Raw genomic sequence first — 21,254 nt, forward strand, 5'->3', positions numbered from 1 at the left:
CCCGGGAGCCCCTGCCCCGTTTGGTATGACGTGCCGTATGATATCCATCCCATCTGATATCAGACGTCATGTTGTTTCTGCTCCACTTGATATTACATACCATTTAATGAGCTTTGCATAGATGGAAACTTACCTCGTATGCTCTAGGGCTAGTTAGCAGTCTGGCAACAGGACTGCACCAGTTGGGCAGTGTTGTTGTTAGAGGTGGTCCAGCATGGGTTAAAATGGGCTTTAGGTATCTGGTAAATCTGTTAAGGTGTACCTTGCTTAGTGCATAGTCATAATGTAATATACAATATGGCAGAACTAAAAGTGTCTTCATCCACAAACAGAAACAAGATGGTATGCTAAAGCTTCGCTATTAGTGACATCAGATTGCCGTCGTGCAGCTCTAGGGCTGCAGCATCTAAAAGGCCATTTGACGTTGATGCTTGCATTCATTTCTACTGAAAATGTGGCATTTTGCCAGCGCAGAGACTGTGAACTCCAAGTAATGCATGCAAGGGTGAACAAAATCTAGACACTAGAAAGGTCTACTACAGTGATATCCATTTCTTCAGCACACAGAAACGATGGGCCTGGAATGACTACACTACAACTACCACACTGTAAAGTGCGGGGAAGACATTTTCAAAGCCATCAGCTGTCTGAAAATCACCCTACCTCAACATGTGCAATGAGAGTGGCGGGCATGCTTTTAACTGCATTTGGGGTGGGGGGCGGGATGTGTGTTTTGGTTGGGATCGGAAAATAACTGGATTTTACCTGACTGCATTTTCAGGTCCACGTGCACTCTTGTCCACAGAAGATCTACCCACATAGAAAGCGGGCGCAAAAGTCTTTTGTACCATTGACAGGTTTCAAAGGAAGACTGCGCATGGACTTTCTCTTCGACACTGGGTGCAGAGCCCACAGGTAAAAAGTATTCCACACATTGCGCCAAAGTGGACAATCTGGAAACTGCCCCCCTTAAGTTATTCTGCTAGCAGACACCAAAAGCCATTAGAGCTCAGAATGAATTATTTTGTTTACAAAGAAATCAGTGTTAGTCTGAAACCACTCTCGTCATGAAATATTAGTTGACTTTGCAGGGAAGAAACGCTATTTTCTACTGCAATATTTTATTTTGCTTATTTATATTTTATCACATATTATTATCTCTGAATTGAAATAATCCATAATCTTGTAACTACTTTAATTGTAGTTAATCTTGGCCCTGTATATTTCTTCCCAGTTTTCTTAATGTAAATAAATAAAAGCTAAGAAAAATGTTTTTACTTTTTATTTTTTACAATATCATCCTTGTCTATATCTAACTATAAAATGTCGCTCTGAGCCCTAAGGTTATCGTATCATTTTGGCTGACAACATAATTTCCAGCACTGCATGGGAAACCAATCACAGTCTGCGTGCTTTGTCTGCTTGCTTCATTAGATGCAACATTTCATCTGATATAGAAGCAGAGAATATGACAGCAGATAAGAACCACAACACCCGTATAATCTACCCAATTTATTTCCTGCTGCGTTATCTTAGGCACTAGTTGGTCTTTAGCTTTCTCTTCGGAAGTAAGGAACCTCTCTGCTTATTCTACGTCCTCTTGAATTCTATGCCTGTTTCTGTCTCCATCACTTCTCCTGGGAAGCTATTCTATGCATTCATCACCCTTTCTGTGAAGAAATAGCTTTCATTTTTTTATATTGCACAAAGAATTGTGGCTGCTGTGTTTGAAATTAGGACGATCAAGTCCTTTGAAGCCAACCCAAAATGACTCAATAAGGACATTGGCTTTCTCACTCATTATCAGACATAAGCCCTTTCAACTGCAAAGTTTTATTGTCTCATCACCTCTGTCATTACCCCCTCTCACTGCACCCCTTCACTTTATTGACCTGTAATGGTATATACAGGCAACCCAAGATCTAGATGACGCTGTACTGTTTAAATCCAGTGTACTATAATTGTGTTGTTTCTTCACTGACCTGATGAAGAAGGATAACTCTCAAGATCACTTCACAAATGTATAAAGTTAGTCCAATGAAAAGGTATCATCTTCAGCTTGTTAGGTGACCCTTAATTTCACAATGTTCTATACTAGGAGTAAACAACCTTTTTGATTTAAATCGGGGGTAGGTAACTCTGGTCCTCGAGTGCTACAAGCAGTCGGCATTCTGATCCACTAGATTCCTTTCTCACAACTCTTGAATATTAATTTTAAAATGGCATTAATTTTCAGTTAAAATATCCAAGAGTTATGTAAAAATATGACTGAAACTGGTTTTCCTCATGTAAAAACAAAATTATAAAAAGGAGAAGAGAAAAATATCTTTCACTTCCTCCCTCCTCCACCCCAATACACCGTCTATTAGGAAAATAGAAGAGGTCAGGCTGCTATAGATCCTTCAGAAACTATACGCTAGTTATAAGAATACCTCACCTCAGTCATATATGCAGAATCTCATCAAATACAGAATAAAGTGACCATATAAAACTATAAATAGAAATTTGCAGACAAAAACTGAACTGGAAACTGCAGGAAGCCAAAGTCTGTATGTTTTTATTTATTTATTTGGCACTTTTATATACCGATATTCTTGTAACAAGTTATAAATCACCTCGGTTTACATTCAAACAATAATCTTTGCACAAGGATGCATTACATTGAACAGGGAGATCAAGACTTGGAACCAACAAACGGGGATAAACAATTAGATAACTTGGCTTTACATGTGTAAATGCACTTTACCCATGAAAATATACTTTTGAAAATGCCACAATATATGCCATTGAATTATCATTGTGTTTTACCCATGTTAAATGCACTTAATGTACTGTATGTAGTGCAATAATGAAAAAGAGAAACATTCCCATTCGCATACAATATCAAATAAAATTAAGAAATATAAAACAATGCAATAGTAAATAAAATCTCATAACAGTAAAACCATACCAATAAAAGGAACATTTCAAAACAGCTGACAAATAGAATATCAAATAATTAAAAACTCATTCACAAATTTTTAAACATTTTCTAAACACTAATAACATTTTTCAAAACAGCAAACACATCATAACACCCAATAATTAAAACTTCTAAGGATAAAAACACCTCTGCTCTCCATATCTGGGAACTTTTGATTTCCAGTCACCCTGAGATTGTCATAAATTAGTTAAGGTGAGGGGAGGGTACACAAACTTTCTCCTCTCTCTCATGTATACACACATGGGGGTAGATTTTAGAAAAGTACGCTCGCGCGTACTTTTGTTCGCACACCAGGTGCAAACAAAAGTACTTCGGATTTTATAAGATATGCAAGTAGCCACGCATATCTTATAAAATCTGGGGTTGGTGCGCACAAGGGGGTGCACATTTGTGCACCTTGCACGCGCCGAGCCCTGCGCGCGCTGCCATTCCCTCCAAGGCCGCTCCGAAATTGGAGCGGCCTTGGAGGGAACTTTCCTTCGGCCTCCCCCCACCTTCCCCTACCTAACCCACCCTCCCAGCCCTATCTACAACCCCCCTACCTTTATCGCCCCAGGCAGGCGTAACTCGCGCGCACCGTTCGGCCGCCGCCGCATGATTCCCCAGCCCGGGAGTGATTTCGGAGGCCTTGGCCATGCCCCTGAAATGCCCCCGGGCCGGAACCATGCACCCCCAGAACGCCCCAAATGTCACGCCGCCCCCGACACGCCTCCCTAGCAAAGCCCCGGGACTTACGCGCATCCCGGGGCTTGCGCGAGACGCCGAGCCTATGCAAAATAGGTTCGGTACGCGCAGGGGGGGTTTTAAAGGGTTACGCACATAACTTATGCGCGTAACCCTTTTAAAATCTACCCCATGATCTCTCTCTGCTCCCCCACACATGCAATCACACACACACACTCTCTCACTCCCACATGCAATCACATATGCTCTCACATGCAATCACACAATATGCTCTCTCATATGCAATCACATACACACACAATATGCTCTCTCTCCCTCACATGCAATCACATATGCTCTCACATGCACACAATATGCTCTCTCATATACAATCACATACACACACAATATGCTCACTCTCTCCCCCACATGCAGTCACACACACTCTCTCTCCAACATGCAATCACACATAAACACACACAGGCTCTCTCATACATATACAGGCAGATACCCATCCACAAACAGGCTCACACAGGGCTGCCAGTGGGGGTCCACTGGCAGCCCTGGATCTTCCCTTTATTTTCAGCCACTATGGGATGGGCTCCGTGGCAGCCTGCTGGGCCTCTCTGCCAGAGGATAAGGTCTGTTCGTGGCCACCAGGTCTTCTCTGTGTCTTCCCAAATCATGGGGTGGGCAGCAGCAGGAGTTGTGTTCAACCAAAAGTCATCTTCTGCCACCATGTGGCCGGTCTCATGATAAGAGCTGCGAGACTGGCCCCCACAGCAGCAGGAGAAGATGTTCACAGGGGTTGGGAGTATCACAACCCCAGATCAAGCTGCCTGCTTGATGCATCGGTAGTGGCGACAGCACGAATTTCCGCTCAGCTCTATTCAGTGCCATGCTGCCGCTGCTGTGCCAATTCAAAATGGCCTTGCATATCACTCGTGGCCTGCGTGCCATAGGTTGCTGACCCCTGTTCTATACAAATCCTCACTTCTGTAAATGATGTAGCACTACTCTGCTGCCTAATATACCCCTGCCAGTTGTCGGTTTCTTCATCAACCTCTTCTTCAGTGAACACAAACAAAAGCATTTGTTCAGCATTTCTCCTCTTTCATGGTTGCCTTCCACACATTTGTCTTATTCTGCCTCTTTTTCTTTTGACTAACATACCTGAAAAAAAGAAATCACCTTAACTATTTCTCTTTTCTTTCCTTAGCTGTCCTGACTATCTTTCCTGCTTCCCTTAGCTTTCCCAGATATTCTTTACTGTGCTTCTCTTTCTGAGATTCCTTGTATCTTTTGAATGCTAATCTTTTTTGCCCTGACTTTTTCAGTCGTCTTAGAAAACCATACTGGTCTCTTTTTCCTCCTACTTTTAGTTACCTTTTTTTTTTTTTTTTTTAAATTAAATTTTATTAGATTTAATCAAAAATCCAAAAGAAAAATCCAAGGAATATAATTACAAGCATACTTCATAACAGAAAAAATAAATTACCACATAAAAGGTGCGCACGGGCATACTGTGCACGCACTACCCGGCACGCACATATGTACGCCTATGCGCACACATGTTATAAAATCAGGGGACGGAGCGTGCATGGAGGTGCACAATTGTGCACCTTGCGTGTGCCGAGCCGCGCTGCCTTCCCCCCGTTCCCTTTCCTCTAGCCTGACCTTCCCACCCCTTCCCCTAACCTTTCACCCCCCAGCCCTACTCTAACCCCCCCTGACTTTTGTCTTACCTTTTGCTCCTGCCGGCAACCTGCCGGCACACGATCCTCTGACACAGTGGCAAATGGCCGCTATGTCGGAGGCCTCTGGTCCCGCCCCTGGACCGCCCCTTTTTGCAAGCCCCGGGACTTACAAAAGAGAAAAATATCTTTCACTTCCTCCCCCCTCCACCCCAAAAGATCAGATAAAAACTTTTGGGCACAGAATTTTCTTTGGAAAAACAGGATTTGCAGATAGCGCGTAATGTCTATTCCAGGTTGAAGTTACTAAAGCAACTGAGACCGTATTTGGGGCTTACAACTCTTAAGGCGGTGGCATTTTCCTTGGTTCTTTCACAACTTGACTATTGCAATGCGATATTTTTGGGATGGAAGGTAAAGTAATTTGAAAATTGCAACTTATTGAAAATACTGCTGATAGAATTGTTTTGGGAAAATCTCAAAGAACCTCTGCTAAACAGTTGTTATTAGAATTGCATTGTATACCTATTGTGGATAGATGCATGTTTAAGGGGTTTGTTGGAATGGCATGTATCTAAAAGAAATTTGCATTCTACTGGAAGACGCTATTTGCAACTTCCTCCAGTGAGAAAATTTAAACATTTTCGCTTTGGTGCAGGATCATTTGCAAATGTCATCCCAAATATATAGAATAGGTTACCGTTGGATGTGAGAGTTGAGAGAAATTTATTAAGATTTCAGAAGAAATTAAGAACCTGGTTTATGTCTACTAATGATTTCTAATAACTCTTGACCTCCTTAAGCTGACTTGTCAGAAAAAAGTGATGGATGTCAAGAACTGGCTATGAAATGCTGCATTTAAGTGCTATTAGTCTTAGTATTTGTGAGTTTTATGTTATGATATAATGTTGAAATTTGATGTTTTTATTTTGTACATCGCTTTGGGCAATAAATTTTTATCTGTACAGCGATTAATAAATGACAATAAATAAATAAACAAACTCCCAGCATCTCCTCTTTCCACATGCTACCTGCTTTTCAGTTGCTTTAATATGAGTTTTTACATTAAGTATGAATTGATTACAGCCTTGGGGGTCAATTTTCAAATGATTTAGATGCCTAACTTTGGCAGATAGACATGTAAATCATCCCCTTTGAAAAGTGACTAGGACTATACCTAAATTTAGGAGTCTATTTTAATTAGGCATCTAATTTCAGTAGCTTAAAAAAGTATATGGTTACGAGGGTAGAGTTACGTGCTTAACACTGATTTTCAGCATCAGACACCTAACTTAGGGCCTCATTCACTAAGACAGGAACTATGAAACAGATGCATGGGCGCATATGTACGTGAGTATGCCGGCTAGCGCTGAAAGACGCAGTCATATTATAACATACGTATGTATATATGGACATGGTATAAAATAGTCTGTACACGCATACATAACATAACTTATATAGAAATGACGGCAGAAAAGGACCAAACGGTCCATCCAGTCTGCCCATAAAGCTTATGGTAGCAGCAGCCACTGCCATAACAGTTTCCCCCATAATGGTAGCATCAGAGGGTGGCATCTGCCGCACCGTACAGGTTACCCCCATACTTTGTTACCCAAACCATCAAAGTCAGGGCCCTTGTTGGTTGCTGTCTGAGTCCAATTTCCTGTTACCTCTTGCCGTTGAAGCAGAGAGCAATGTTGGAGCTGCATCACAAGTATAAGGCTTATTGGTTAAGGATAGTAACAGCCACATCAGCAAGTTACCACCATGCTTATTTGTTTTCCCAGACTGTAAAATGCAATGTCCTTGTTGGTTGCTGTCTGAATCTAATTCCCCTTTTCCTCTTTTCCCCCTGCCATTAAAGCAGAGAGCAATAATGAGTTGCATCAACAGAATGAAGGCTTATTGGTTAAGGGTAGTAACCGCCACATCAGCAAGTTACCCCCATGCACTCATGTCTTCATTACCAGCCTCTAGCCTTTAGGGATCCACAGTGTTTATCCCATGCCACTCTGAAATCTTTCACTGTTTTTGTCTTCACCACCTCCTCTGGAAGGGCATTCCAGGCATCCACCACCCTCTCCATGAAGAAATATTTCCTGACACTGATTCTCAGTCATCCTCCCTGGAGTTTCATTTCATGACCTCTAGTTCTACTGATTTCTTTCCAAAGGAAAAGGTTTGTTGTTGATTGTGCATCATTAAAACCTTTCAGGTATCTGAAGGTCTGTATCATATCTCCCCTGCACCTCCTCTCTTCCAGGGTATACATATTGAGGTCCTTCAACTTCTCCTCATAATTCCTTTGATGGAGACCTCCCCCACCATTTTTGTCGCATTTCTCTGGATCACATCCATCCTGTCTCCAGAAATGAACACAGTACTAGAGATGTGAATCGTGTGATCGATCGTCTTAACGATCGATTTCGGCTGGGAGGGGGAGGGAATCGGATCGTCGCAGTTTGGGTTTTTTAAATATCGTGTAAATCGTGTAAATCGAAAACCGGCACACTAAAACATCCCTAAAACCCACCCCGAACCTTTAAAATAAATCCCCCACCCTCCCGAACCCCCCCAAAATGCCTTAAATTACCTGGGGTCCAGTGGGGGGGGAGGGGAAGGGGGAGGGCGGGAAAACCGGCACACTAAAACAACCCTAAAACCCACCCCGACCCTTTAAAATAAATCCCCCACCCTCCCGAACCCCCCCAAAATGCCTTAAATTACCTGGGGTCCAGAGGAAGGGTCCCGGTGTGATCTTTTACTCTCGGACCTCCGTGCGTTGTAGAAATGGCGCCGGCGCTACCTTTGACCTGTCATATGACAGGTCAAAGGTAGCGCCGGCGCCATTTTGTTTTTTTGTCCCCCGACGTCAGGAGCGTAGGAGATCGCTCCCGGATCCCCGCTGGACCCCCAGGGACTTTTGGCCAGCTTGGGGGGGCCTCGCACCGGCCGTACGGCAACACGATTCGACTGCAGGAGGTCGTTCCGGACCCCCGCTGGACTTTTGGCAAGTCTTGTGGGGGTCAGGAGGCCCCCCCAAGCTGGCCAAAAGTCCCTGGGGGTCCAGCGGGGGTCCGGGAGCGATCTCCTATGCTCCTGACGTCGGGGGACAAAAAAACAAAATGGCGCCGGCGCTACCTTTGACCTGTCATATGACAGGTCAAAGGTAGCGCCGGCGCCATTTCTACAACGCACGGAGGTCCGAGAGTAAAAGATCACACCGGGACTCTTCCTCTGGACCCCAGGTAATTTAAGGCATTTTGGGGGGGTTCGGGAGGGTGGGGGATTTATTTTAAAGGGTCGGGGTGGGTTTTAGGGTTGTTTTAGTGTGCCGGTTTTCCTGCCCTCCCCCTTCCCCCGATTTACGATTTTTTGACGATAAATCGGGGGAATTGTTATTGTATCGCGGCTCTAACGATTTTTGACGATTTAAAATATATCAGACGATATTTTAAATCGTCAAAAAACGATTCACATCCCTACACAGTACTCCAGGTGAAGCCTCACCAAGGACCTGTACAAGGGGACTATCACTTCCTTTTTCTTACTGGTTGTTCCTCTTTCTCTGCAGCCCATCTTTCTTCTGGATTTAGCTATCACCTTGTCACATTGCTTTGCCGTCTTCAGATGTCTAGATACTATCACCTCAAGGTTGCACACATGTGTCTGCAAATACCACCTCTACTGCATAAGAGGGGGGAATTTAGTAGACACACGTGCCGACACAATTACCAGTATCCCAAGTTAATTCCCTGTTTGCCCAGGTAAAGGACAGAACGTCCTACCCCCCCCCCCCTAGTTAATTAGCCTTCCTTTTACCCTGTTAGCCTCTACCCTTTAACCCCACTGACTAGCCTAGGTCTTTTGTTTTAGGACTTACATGCCATCCATTGCAGAAGTAAAGTTATGCGGTAGGAGACCCTGGTGAGCACTTGTGCGCGTAAGTATTTATGCGCTGGTTTCATTCAGAAATCCTGGTACATCCATGCTCTGCCCAGGCCATGCCCACCACCCCGCCCCTTTTTCAGGAAACAATTTTGTGCGAGTACCGGGAGATACACCTAAAAGTCAGGCGCTTCTTAAAATCCACGTGGCATGCATCAGTCAAACTTTTGTGCATATCGCCCAGCTTTGGCATGCGCTGGGCTTTTAAAATTCACCCTTAAGGATTTTTTTCCTATTCTGTATCTATGAGAAGATAGCTTAGTAAATCAAGCTCTTAGGTACCTAAATCTAGGCAAATGAACTGCAGGTATAAATTTAGGCTACTTACAGGATTATTTTCTAAACCCTTATCGCGTGCGTTAGGGCCCTAACGCACGCGATAAGGCCATATCGCATGCGAAAAAGGTCTTTTCGCATGCGCTATGATGCAAATTAGGGGGGGAGGAATCGGGGTGGGGAGGGGCGGAGTTGGCGGTATTTTCGCTACCGGCGATAATGTTACTAACATTATCGTTGGCAATAGTGCGCCGAATAACTACACATTTTATGGTGTCGCTATTCGGTGCGAAAGGCGGAGGCTGGCGCACCGCAGTGGTGCGAAGGCTGCGGGCTTTCGCAGGCCCACGCCCCCTCCCCCCTTTTCGCAGGATTCTGCATTCTGCGAAAGAATGGCGAATCCAGGCCTGAGGTACCTAAATTTAGGTGAATTTTTAGCCCAAAATTTAGGGACCCAAGTTCAGCAGAAAATTTGTCTAGGTTCCTAAAACTTAGAAATGAAGTACAGAGCATTGCTTGAAATTTACTCCCATTTGTTGAAGATACTGATTTGATATAGCCCGTCTTCCCCCCTTACTAAACACTGTAATATTTCAGGAAATACTATGCTCTTTGCTTACTGCTGAAAACCCTCCTCTTGAATTTCTCAGGTACTATGCTGACATGGCTACAAGCCAGATCATTTGTTTCTAAGTGGACTATGACATCAACCTCTTGCACCCTTTTTTTTTCTTCTTCTGAAATACTAATATGGTTAGCCTGCCAGCTGGCTGAGGATCTTGATAGGCATTTAACTTTTTGTCTTCCTCCAGCTCTGACCCCAAGTCAATGCCTTTGACGAGCAAGTTTCCCCACCAGAATAACATTTCCTGATCTCTTCGGATTTTCTGATATTAAACATTAATTCTTTTTTTTTTACATGGTGGGTGTCCTTGAAGTCTGTCGTCACATCTAACGCCTTAGAGGGAATATCTTGTACTTTCAAAGCTTGTTCTGGTATCATTTGGAGGATATGTTTCTGATTCACAGGTTTTATTCTATCATCCATTTACTGTTGTGGTTTGGACCTTTTATGGGGATGGACAAATTTCTGGACTCATAGCGGAGAGAGGTGCCTTTAATTCTGGCCTTCTAAAGACGGAATCCCTACAGTTACCACATTTCTATTATGGAACCTACTATTGTATCCTACCATTTCTGTTTAGATTTTGCAAAGCTTTCCCAATCTTTCCTTTGCTACCTGCCTATTTGTAATCTGCCAGAATTAAGGACAGGTAGCTTTTTATCTGAAGCTGCTGAAAAACATCTGGCCATTGCCTTTCCAAAGGGTCTATATAAGAAAGCCAGGAAATAAGGGAAGGGAAGAGAAAACTATAACTTTGAAAGATAGATTTTCTTCTTATTTATTTATGAGAATTTTTAAATGCAAAGGTAGAAAATTTTGCAAATCAGAAATACGAGACAGATAAAAAAAAATACATTGAATAAAAGAAAAATCAAACAAACGCCTTCCTCATTACCTCAGTACACTAAATTTAAAGGGCAGAGAGAAATAGTGGAGAAAATTAAAGGGATAACTCTAACAAGACCAACTGCATTAATGTGATGAATCCTGAATACGTTATTAGATCATATCCTGAAGTTACAAAGGAGCTGGAGAATTTATCACAAATCCAATGACATTTTAAATTGTTCAGGGATAAAAAAAAGATGTAGCAGTGATTACTTAGAATAACAATACATCTGCATGGTTATCTTAACAGAAAAGACCCACCCATTGCCAAAACTGCAGGTCTAAGCACAAGAAATCCCCTTCTTTCCTGAGTCAATCTAGAATGATCAGGAAAAATCTTAACATTTTGACTCAAGAAGGAAGTACGTATATTCTGAAAAACCTTTTTCATGATCATACTCAGATCATGCTCCGAAATAAATGCTTCAGGCTTCAGGAGTTGAAGCCTCAAGAAAAGCAGGTAAGTTAGGCAAATTTAAAGGAGATTGAACAGGTGAAACGATTTTGAGAAGACAAGCGGTTTTGTAAGAAAAACAACTTATTACTAGAAGGAACTCTGTAAATTTTCAGAAAAATATCTCCTTAATGTAATAAGAGGCAATTCACCCACAGTTTTAGGAAAATTAAGGAATCTTACATTTAAATGTCTAGTCTGATTTTTAAAAAACTCAGACCTTTGAGATATTCTTGTTCCTTTATCGTAGATATGTTCGGTTCTTGAGAGTTATTAATTTCCTTTTCCACTTGAGTACCATGCTCTTCCAAAAGCCCCAGTGCTGAAGCACAAGAGGTTCAATCTGACCTGAAATGCATTTCCAAAGCTAGAAACCAGTTCCCACATCGACTCCGGGGTTACCACAGCCGGTTTAGCGTGGCTGGAGAAACACATCTCACAGGAAGGCTCTGAGCTTACCAAAAACAACCTCAGAAGGACGCATGCCAGCAAGTCCACCTCCAACGACTCCTGCAGTTGAAGAGACCAGCACTGAGGCTGGAGCATTACTGTTTCCACCATCTCTGATAATGCTGGCAACCACATGGACGCTGTAGCACCACAGGCCCCCTCCACCTCTGTCGCACTGATGACGTTATCTTCCAGCGTCTCATCGTGCCTGACCGATGGAATGCATCCAGCTCTCGTCGTCGGCTGCATCTGATTGAAAGGGCTGAGGGAAACCTGGTGAGGCTGGTGCTTCACTATAGACCTCAGCAAAGGAGAGCAAATCCCCTGCAGATACAGGGCTCAACGACATGAACACCGTTCTTACTTGCTGGCCAGGAAGGTGCACTGGTTCGGAGGGGAAAACCCTCACCTTCCCCCTATACTTAGGAGGCATCACAAAGAAAACTGGAATTAAGAAACTCAGGGAGGCATAGGAAGCGCTCACATCTCCCACAATGCCATCGAAAGGTAGAATTTTAAATTAAATTAAATTAAATCTTACAACACAGCATATGCACCTTGCTAGTAAGGATTACTCTCTAATTTGTTACAACAAGCTTTTAATATACACATAATCCTCTTAGAAATAAGCAGGTAGTCTCTTCCCAGAGCAGGACTCTGGAGTCAGAGCACTGACAAGTGTTGCGCTTCCCGGCCGAGCTGGTCTGCTCACCTGGAGTGCCCGTCTATCAGCTCCTCTCTCAATCCCAGCTCTGCTCGTCCGCAGTGTCCATGAGCGTCCCCAGGCTCATCGGAGTCTTCCACCTCGCAGTGCTCCTTGCGCCGGGGCTCGGCATCCTCCTCAGCATCAGCCCCGCCCCCTAGCACACATGCGTGGAACTCTCCTGACTTTAAAGGGCCAAGCATGGGAAACTCACGGGTGGCGCCTGATTCTGACGTCACCTGAGCCCTGTATAAATAGCAGGGCTCAGCCACTAGCTCATTGCCTTGGCAATCGGGTCATACACTTCGGTGTCTAGTTTGCCTGTTCCAGTGTCTCCTGTTCCAGCATCTCCTGTTCCTTTGACTCTCCATTCCTGGTAGTACCCTTCAGACTGATCTCACGGTACTGACCTTTGCTTGCTCCTGACATCATCTGACTACTGCCTGGAACCAACCTCTGCCTGTCCACTGACCATGTCCGACCGCTGCCTGGAACCGACCTCTGCCTGTCTACCGACCACATCTGACCGCTGCCTGGAATGTGACCTTTGCCTGACATGACTATTCCAGGACTGACTACAGGTACTGACCCCTGCTTCAGCTGACCATGCTGGACTATACTCTGGCCTTGATCCTCGCTATCCACTCAGACCCTCTATTCTGGCCTTCTGTGACCTCTGGGCATTCTTGCTTGGCATTGACAGCGCACCCTTGTTCGTGGTGGGCACTCCCCTGCACTTCCTCTATAGAAGACCCTGCGAGGCCCACCCAAGACCAGGCGGCCCGGATACCCAAGGGCTCAACCTGCGGAAACCCTGGGTTTCTATTGGCGAAGCTCCAGCTAGCCTCTGTCTCCTCCTGTGCTCTGCCTTCTGGTGGCAGGCGCTTTCTGGCTCTGACCAGAGGGCCGTACCAATCCTACACCAGGCCAAGGGTCCACCTCCATTGCAACAGGTTGCCATGGACTTGGCGGAGTCTCCCGTCTTGCAGGCCATCCCCGGCTTAGCTTCTCATGTCCGAGAACAACAGCGAACCATGGAAGCATTAACTTCATCTGTGGAGAGACTTCGGTCTCAACTAGAGGGTTCTTTTATGGACAATTCAGGAGGCCTGGCTCAAACCCTGCCCCCGTGGGCATCAATGGCCCTCCCAGCTCCACCCCATTTCAATGGGGATCCGCACCTCTGCCGAGGCTTCATCAACCAATGTTTTATGCAATTCGCACTACAGCCTTCGCTGTTTCCGAGTGAGACCACCAAGATCACCTTCATCCTCTCACGCCTTGAAGGGAAAGCCTTGGCATGGGCTTCCCCACTTTGGGAGCATTCTGATGATATCCTCCACCATCTCTCCCACTTCATTTCCATTTTCAAGCGGACCTTTGAGGATCCCGGCCGACAGGCGGTTGCGGGTCACCATCTTCTTCACCTCCATCAAGGCTCGCATTCGCTCACTGAATTCACGGTAGAATTCAGAACATTAGCCACAGAACTGGGGTGGCAAGAGGACTGCCTACAGGCAATCCATCTAGAGGGCCTATCTCCTGCCCTCAAGGACGAGCTGGCTGCTCGTGAGATTCCCACATCTCTTGAAGACCTGATTTCCCTGGTTGGCAAGATTGACCATCGCCTACGACAGCGACATCAGGAGGTAAAGGTCCTCCGGCCTCCTGCCTTATGCCCAGCTCATGCTACAAGCCCACAGTTGAAGGCCTTACCAGCACCTCATCCATCACCAGAGGAACCGATGCAGATTAATCGTGGGCGCTTGTCTCCTGAAGAGCACGTCCGACATAAGAAACAAAGCCTTTGCTTATATTGTGGTGGTTCTGGACATCTCCTGCAATCCTGCCCCGTATGTCCAGGAAACTGCAAAGCCTGAGACCGACGGGGGTCCCGAGCTTGGGAGCTACTGTTACTAGCCCCCAATTATTACTCCCTCTTTTGGGAATCACGCTCCTTTGCCACTACCGCACTCGTGGACTCTGGGGTGAGTGGCAATTTTATTCTGGACGATATTGTCACACTACTCCAGATCCCACTTCAACCTCTGGAAGTACCTCTCTGCATTACATTGCATCAATCTAGGGAGAGCACCTCCCCGGACGCATTACTCATCGCACAGTGGCCTTCTGCCTCACCGTGGGAACCCTCCATGAAGAGGAAATTTCTCTGTTCGTCTTGAAGCGTTCCACGCATCTGGTAAACCTAGGAGTTCCTTGGCTCCAGGTACACGCACCCCACTTCGACTGGCAATCCCTGCAGTTAACTCAGTGGGGATCCCAGTGCCAGAACTGCTGTCTGCGACAGGTGTCTCCAGCGGTTACCGTTCTGAACTCTACAACATTTACCGGGTTACCTGCTCCATATTCTGACTTCAAAGATGTGTTCTCCAAACAAAATGCTGACATCCTGCCTCCGCTCTGAGAATTCAATAATCCCATTGAGTTTCTACCGGGCACCATGCCTCCCAAGCAATGTCAGAGTACATTAAAGAGTATCTGAATAAAGGATTGATAAGACCCTCCGAAACCCCGGCAGGAGCTGGATTCTTCATGAAGAAGAAAGATGGCAGTTTACGTCCTTGCATAGACTACCGTGGGCTAAACGCTGTGACTAGCAAGGATCGTTACCCTCTGCCACTCATTAGCGAATTATTTGATCGCCTACAAGGAACTCAGATCTTTACAAAGATCTCTGAGAGGCATACAATCTTGTACGAATCCAGCCAGAGGACATCTGGAAGACCACCTTCAATACGAGGGATGGCCACTATGAGTATATAGTAATGCCTTTCGGACTTTGTAACGTCCCTGCAGTCTTTCAGCGTTTGATGAATGAGATCTTCTGGGACCTACTATACTCATTTGTCGTGCTATATCTGGACAATATACTGATATTTTCCAAAGACCTGAAGTCCCACCACTCACATGTTCAAACAGTCCTCCAATGCCTCAGAGATAATGACCTTTACGCAAAACTAGAGAAGTGTATTTTCGAACAGACCCGCCTTCCATTCCTGGGCTACATCATCTCCAATTGTGGCTTCACCATGGACCCTGAGAAACTCCAAGGTATTCGAGATTGGCCCCAGCCAGTAGGCCTCTGTGCCTTACGAAGATTCCTTGGATTTACAAATTATTACAGAAACTTCATCACTAACTACTCCACGCTAGCTGCTCCACTCACGGCCATGAATAGGAAAGGTAGTAACCTTCAAGTTTGGAGCTCCAAGCCTCAATCTGCTTTCCACGCCTTGAAAGAAGCCTTCTGCACGGGACCATGACTACGTCATCCAGATCCTAACCGCCCCTTCATCGTCGAAGTTGTTGCTTCTGCCATTGGAGCATGGGCGGTCCTGAGCCAATATTCCTCCAAGGGGGTCTTAGTATCCTGCTCCTTCTACTCACACAAGTTTTCTGCCGCAGAGAAAAACTACACGATTGGGGACCATGAACTCTTAGCTGTGAAACTGGCCCTTCAGGAATGGTGCCCCTGGTTAGAAGGAGCACAGCATAAGTTCATGATATTTACAGACCACAAGAACCTCGAACACTTAAAGGAAGCCCAGCTATTAAATCCTAGACAGGCCTGCTGGGCGCTGATCTTTGAACGCTTCCACTTTGAACTCCATCGTCCAGCAGCAAAGAACACCCGAGCGGATGCTCTCTCGCTCCCTCGAGCCGAAAGATACGCCTGAAACTCCTAGGCACATCATCGACCCAGCTTGCATATCCCTTGCAGTTACCAACATGATACCAGCCGGGAAGACTGTGGTCCCATGCCGTCTTCGGGAGCGCGTCCTCTGCTGGGCCCATGACTCGAAGTTAGCCGACCATCCTGGCCGGGCTCGGACCCTCGAGATGTTAAGAAGACATTATTAGTGGCCTAGCATGGTTAAAGACTCCAGCAGTTTTGTGGACTCCTGCCCCATCTGTGCACAGCAAAAACCCCTGACTGGCTGTCCATGGGGACTCCTCCAACCTCTTCCAGCTCCCACCGAACTCTGGTCAAGCATCCCTACTGACTTCATCGTCGATCTGCCCCCATCAAAGGGCAACACGGTCATTTGGGTTATTATCGACCGCTTTTAAAAAATGGCCAATTTTGTTCCACTACAGAGTCTCCCCTCAGCTCCTGAACTGGCAAAACTCTTCCTAAACAACGTATTCCGCTTACATGGGTTATCCAGAGAGATCATTTCCGATCGTGGGCCACAATTCGCTGCCAAGTACTGGAAGTCCCTTTGTAAAAAGTTAGATATTACCCTGAATCTGACATCAGCCTACCACCCTCAAGCGAATGGCCAAGCCGAGAGGACAAAATGCTCCGTGAAGACATTCCTAAGATCCTACGTCAATGATCAGCAGGATAACTGGGCCGACCTCTTGCCATGGGCCGAGTTATCCCACAATACCCACCTTGCCTCTGCCACTGACGGCTCACCCTTCTCAGTAGTATTCGGTCGCTAGCAACGCCTGCCTCTACCAGTGCCGCTTTTTGTCTCCTCGCCTGCAGCCCAGTCTGTGGCACAGATGATTCGCCGTCTTTGGAATCAGGTCGAGACTGGGTCAGGCTGCCGAGAAAGCCAAACGCTTCACGGATGTTCATCGTCGCACAGTCTGGCTGAGCACTAAACACATCAGACTACGTCTTCCTTCACAACGACTGGGTCCCAGATTCATCAGACCATTTCCGATCATCTGACGCATAGGTGCAGTTACCTACCAGCTGCAACTTCCCACTTCCATGGGAATCCACAACACATTCCATGTGTCCCTATTAAAGCCATTCATCTTGTCCTGGCCCTCTAGAAGGCTGTCAGTTCTATGTGAGGAGTTAGCAATCTGTCGGAGTTCTCCGTGAGGAGTTAGCAATCTGTTGTGAATCTGTGAACAAAGCTCTGTAGAGAAAGCTGGGAGTTAGCAGTCTGTCAGAAAGCTCTGTTGTTAAAGCTGGTATTAGCAATCTGTAGTTATTTAGAATAGTAGTGGGTGGATCCTTGGACCAGTGGCAGGTGACCACGCCATCGGGGGAAATCCCGAGAGGAACCACTGGTCAGGCTTAGTGTAGGAGACAGACACACATTAGTTCTTTTATTAGACAATATAGTAAACCACCAAAGGTGGCAGTAGTGAGCTGGAAGCGCCCGGCTGGGCTGTAGTCCCTCAGGTTCTGGGACAGCGATCCCAAGGTGGCTGAGCTGTAGAGAAACTAAGAAAGTGAGTAGGCAAAGCATGCAGCGTTCAGGAACAAGTCCTTGATGGTAACACTCACACAATAGTCTCTTAAGGCAGCCCAGGAGTTGGTATGCATTAGGCCCTCGAGGAGCGAGTACCTGGACCCAGGGAAAGCTCTGAGAGAGCTCTGTAAGCAGCGATGACTTCTTAGCAGAAGTGGTATTCAGGAGTAAGTCTGGGACGTGGGCCCTCGAGGAGCGAGTACCGGTTCTGGACTGTGACCTGAAAAGGAAAAGAGAGAGCGAGGCCCCGGAGGAGCGGGTACCTCTAGTGAAGTCCGAGGAGGCAGAGTAGCTAGGGTTGCGGAGAGCGAATCCCATCCACAGCAACCAGGAGGAAGCTAGGTAACCGATCCCTTGCTAACTCATCTTGTTAGCGAAAACTGAGACCTTAAATATCTGGAGCTGGTGATGTCATCTCAGGGGAACGCCCCTGAGGTTCGCGCCAACGCTGGTACATCAGTCGGGCTGCGCGCGCGCCCTTAGGCATCTGGTCAACATGGCGGCTTGCAGCGTCGAACCAGTCTGGGAACGCCGTAGGAGAATGACATGGAGACGCCTTAGCAGCTAGCCTTCCATCAACCCCGAAGGGAGTCGCCAAAAAGGTAAGGTGGGTGGAGCGGAGATGTCAGGCAGCGACGGACACAACAAAGGCCTCCTGATCCTACACAACTTGCTGCTGAACCTGAGGACATCCTCCAAGTAAAAGAGGTCCTGGATGTCCGGCACTTTAGAGGCCATTGGGAGTACCTCCTGTTGTGGGAGGGCTTCGGGCCAGAGGAGAACTCCTGGGAGCCCTGCCACCACATCTACGACAAGGACCTCCTCACTGAGTTCCACAGGATCCATCCTGAGAAGCCCAGGCTGGTAAGAGGGAGGCGTAGAAGGGAGTACTGTTGCGCTTCCCGGCCGCGCTGGTGCCGCGACCAGGCCTGCTCACCTGGCTCCTCTCTCATGTCTACCATGTCTACCAGCTCCTCTCTCAATCCCAGCGCTGCTCGTCCGTGGCATCCACGAGCATCCCCAGGCCCAAGTGTCTTTTGAATTGTCTTCTTAGCAGCTTCACAAGCTTTATTATCCCGATTCAGAAGGCAACCTTGTCGAAAAGTTTTTTCAGCAATTTCTGAGCAAGTCAATCGGGCAATGCAACTGAGACTGCAATTGTTCCACTAAGAGGCAAAATGATCAGCTCTTTATCCTGAACTGGATTAATTTTTGCTGACATATCTGTTTGCTCACCCAATAAGTCAATACAATATATAGTGAGCAAGAGCAGATATTAATTAAATAACTTTTAAAGAAAGAAAAAATATACATAAAAAAAGTTTTTCTAATAAAATAAGAGAAGTATTGGAGGTTTTTTTGACTGATGACTGTATCAACTGGTCTGTACTCTGATAATTAATTCAGAAAAGATACCAGTGCTGAGGTCTTTTCCTCCAATTTTCTAAAACATATTTTAAAAAATAATTTTGAAAGTAAAGAATTGATTGTGTAATTTTTATTGCAGTCACAGTTCATTCTAACATACACCAACTATTTTTCTGGTTGTAATTTACATTGGTGGATCCTTAAGTTCTTTTTTCTGAACCACTAAACAAAGACCTGAGAAATAAAAACTAATGAGAAGATAACTCTGACATTCTGGGCCTCATTTTCTAAAGTATCGCAGGCCTGCGATACTTTAGGTAATGAGGGGCGGGAGGCCGAAACGGGGGACGGTCCTGCGCTAGCTGGCAGCGATTGCACCGCTGTGGTGCGATCGCTGCCGGTTTCGCATCCAATAGCGCCACCATAGAGGGTGTAGCTATTGGGCGCGAACTAGGACGCGAAAAGGGCCTTACCTTTTCGTCGATAAGGGACTTTTCGCGATAAGGGACGTTTCGCGTGCGAAACGTCCCTTATCGCGTGCGATCCGTCTGGAAAATAAGGCCCTCTGTGTATATAGTATGTGTGAGTATTAAGCTAATATCATAATAGGATCATTTTAAATAATCCTGAGCTACTATCCAGTGAGACTGCATCAGTCCAAAGAAAAGTTGCATGGCAGAGACTGTCACAAATACTGGGAAAAGTTAATAAGTTCAGGGAACTAATGGCCCAGGGCCTTTGAGTAAGACGTGATCTTACTTTACTGACATAAGAAATAGCAATCAATCAATCAATCAAAACTAAACTAAAGTAAACTTTCATTTCATAGGTGCCAGCTGTCTGATCGCCCCTTCCAACTCCTGGACCTGCAGCAGCTAAGAGGAAAGGAAAGACTGAGGAGCTGAGGCGGGAGGCAGATGAGACTGCTATGTGATGATATTGGGCGGGCTCAAGCACCCACAGGCACCGATGTTTCATCCCACAAAAGCGCCGAGTACCTGCAAATACCTGTGAGCCTGCGGATGTAAAAGTACAGCACGCACAGAACCGCAGAGCCACGGGTGAGAAAACGGAGTTTTCCCCGCAGCTCTGCCAAGAAGGAAAATGCTAGAATTGGAGGCAGGTTTCACAGGAAGATCTGAGCAGAGGCAAGAAAAGGAACAGTAGATATAATCAAAAGAATAAAACAGCAAGAAAGAAAGGACTGGGCATGTGGGAAACCAGGGTCGGTCAGTGTCTGGAATCCATGGTTGCTCAGTCTAGTGTTTAAAAGTTAAGGGAGGTGAAGCCGGGAATAGAAAAAGCTAATGATTCCACAGCATACAATAGGTAACTTATATAGCATGTGGATTTGGGAAGCTTTAATTTAAATGGTCTTGCTCTTCGTTTTTTTTTGCCAGGTATCTATTCTTCCTTTTCAAGCTATAGTCCTCGGCCCCGCTAGCCTGAGGAATGGGAGCTGATGCTTTTAGATTTTCAACCAAATACACTTGGTCTCCTCTTGGCTGTGAAACAAATGATTTTAGATTAGCAGCATTAGATTGCAGCAAAAAGCAGGTTGCCCAGGTCATTCTTTTTATTTTTATTTTTGTCTTATTTTGAGGTTTCTTTTACTTTGTTAGAGTTTTTATTTTGCACTTTCTTTTAAACGGTGCACATTTTATTATGGTCACGTCCCTGATTTTAAAAAGTCTGCTTCCCGCAATGTAAAGTGATTGATCATGGGTCTGTGCCACGCCTGAATAGGACTCTATGCTTCTGAGCCTTAGGTGCTTTCTGGTGAAGACATTTTCAAAAACTTTAAACACCAATCAGAGCAAAAAATGTGTCTGGTTTTTTTTTTTTTTTAAATTAGAACTTTTTATTGAGTGTAACAACAATTACGTAAGTGGGCAATCATATAAATAGTAAAGCGAACATATACAGGGAGCAATTATTACATTACATATCGTAACAGGTAAA

General features: G+C 45.6%; 1 protein-coding gene across 4 annotated transcripts in view; it reads right to left on the reverse strand.

Annotated features, from left to right (window-relative positions):
- SLC9A9 (solute carrier family 9 member A9) overlaps positions 1-21,254 on the reverse strand; it is a 902,600-nt gene that overhangs the window by 4,783 nt on the left and 876,563 nt on the right. For all 4 annotated transcript variants that reach the window (XM_029617398.1, XM_029617399.1, XM_029617396.1 and 1 more), the window contains one exon: positions 134-239. In XM_029617398.1, coding sequence (XP_029473258.1) covers positions 134-239 — 106 coding nt within the window. The remainder of the gene's footprint in view (positions 1-133; positions 240-21,254) is intronic.

Source organism: Rhinatrema bivittatum, chromosome 9 (assembly GCF_901001135.1).
Source record: "Rhinatrema bivittatum chromosome 9, aRhiBiv1.1, whole genome shotgun sequence".
NCBI lineage: Eukaryota > Metazoa > Chordata > Amphibia > Gymnophiona > Rhinatrematidae > Rhinatrema > Rhinatrema bivittatum.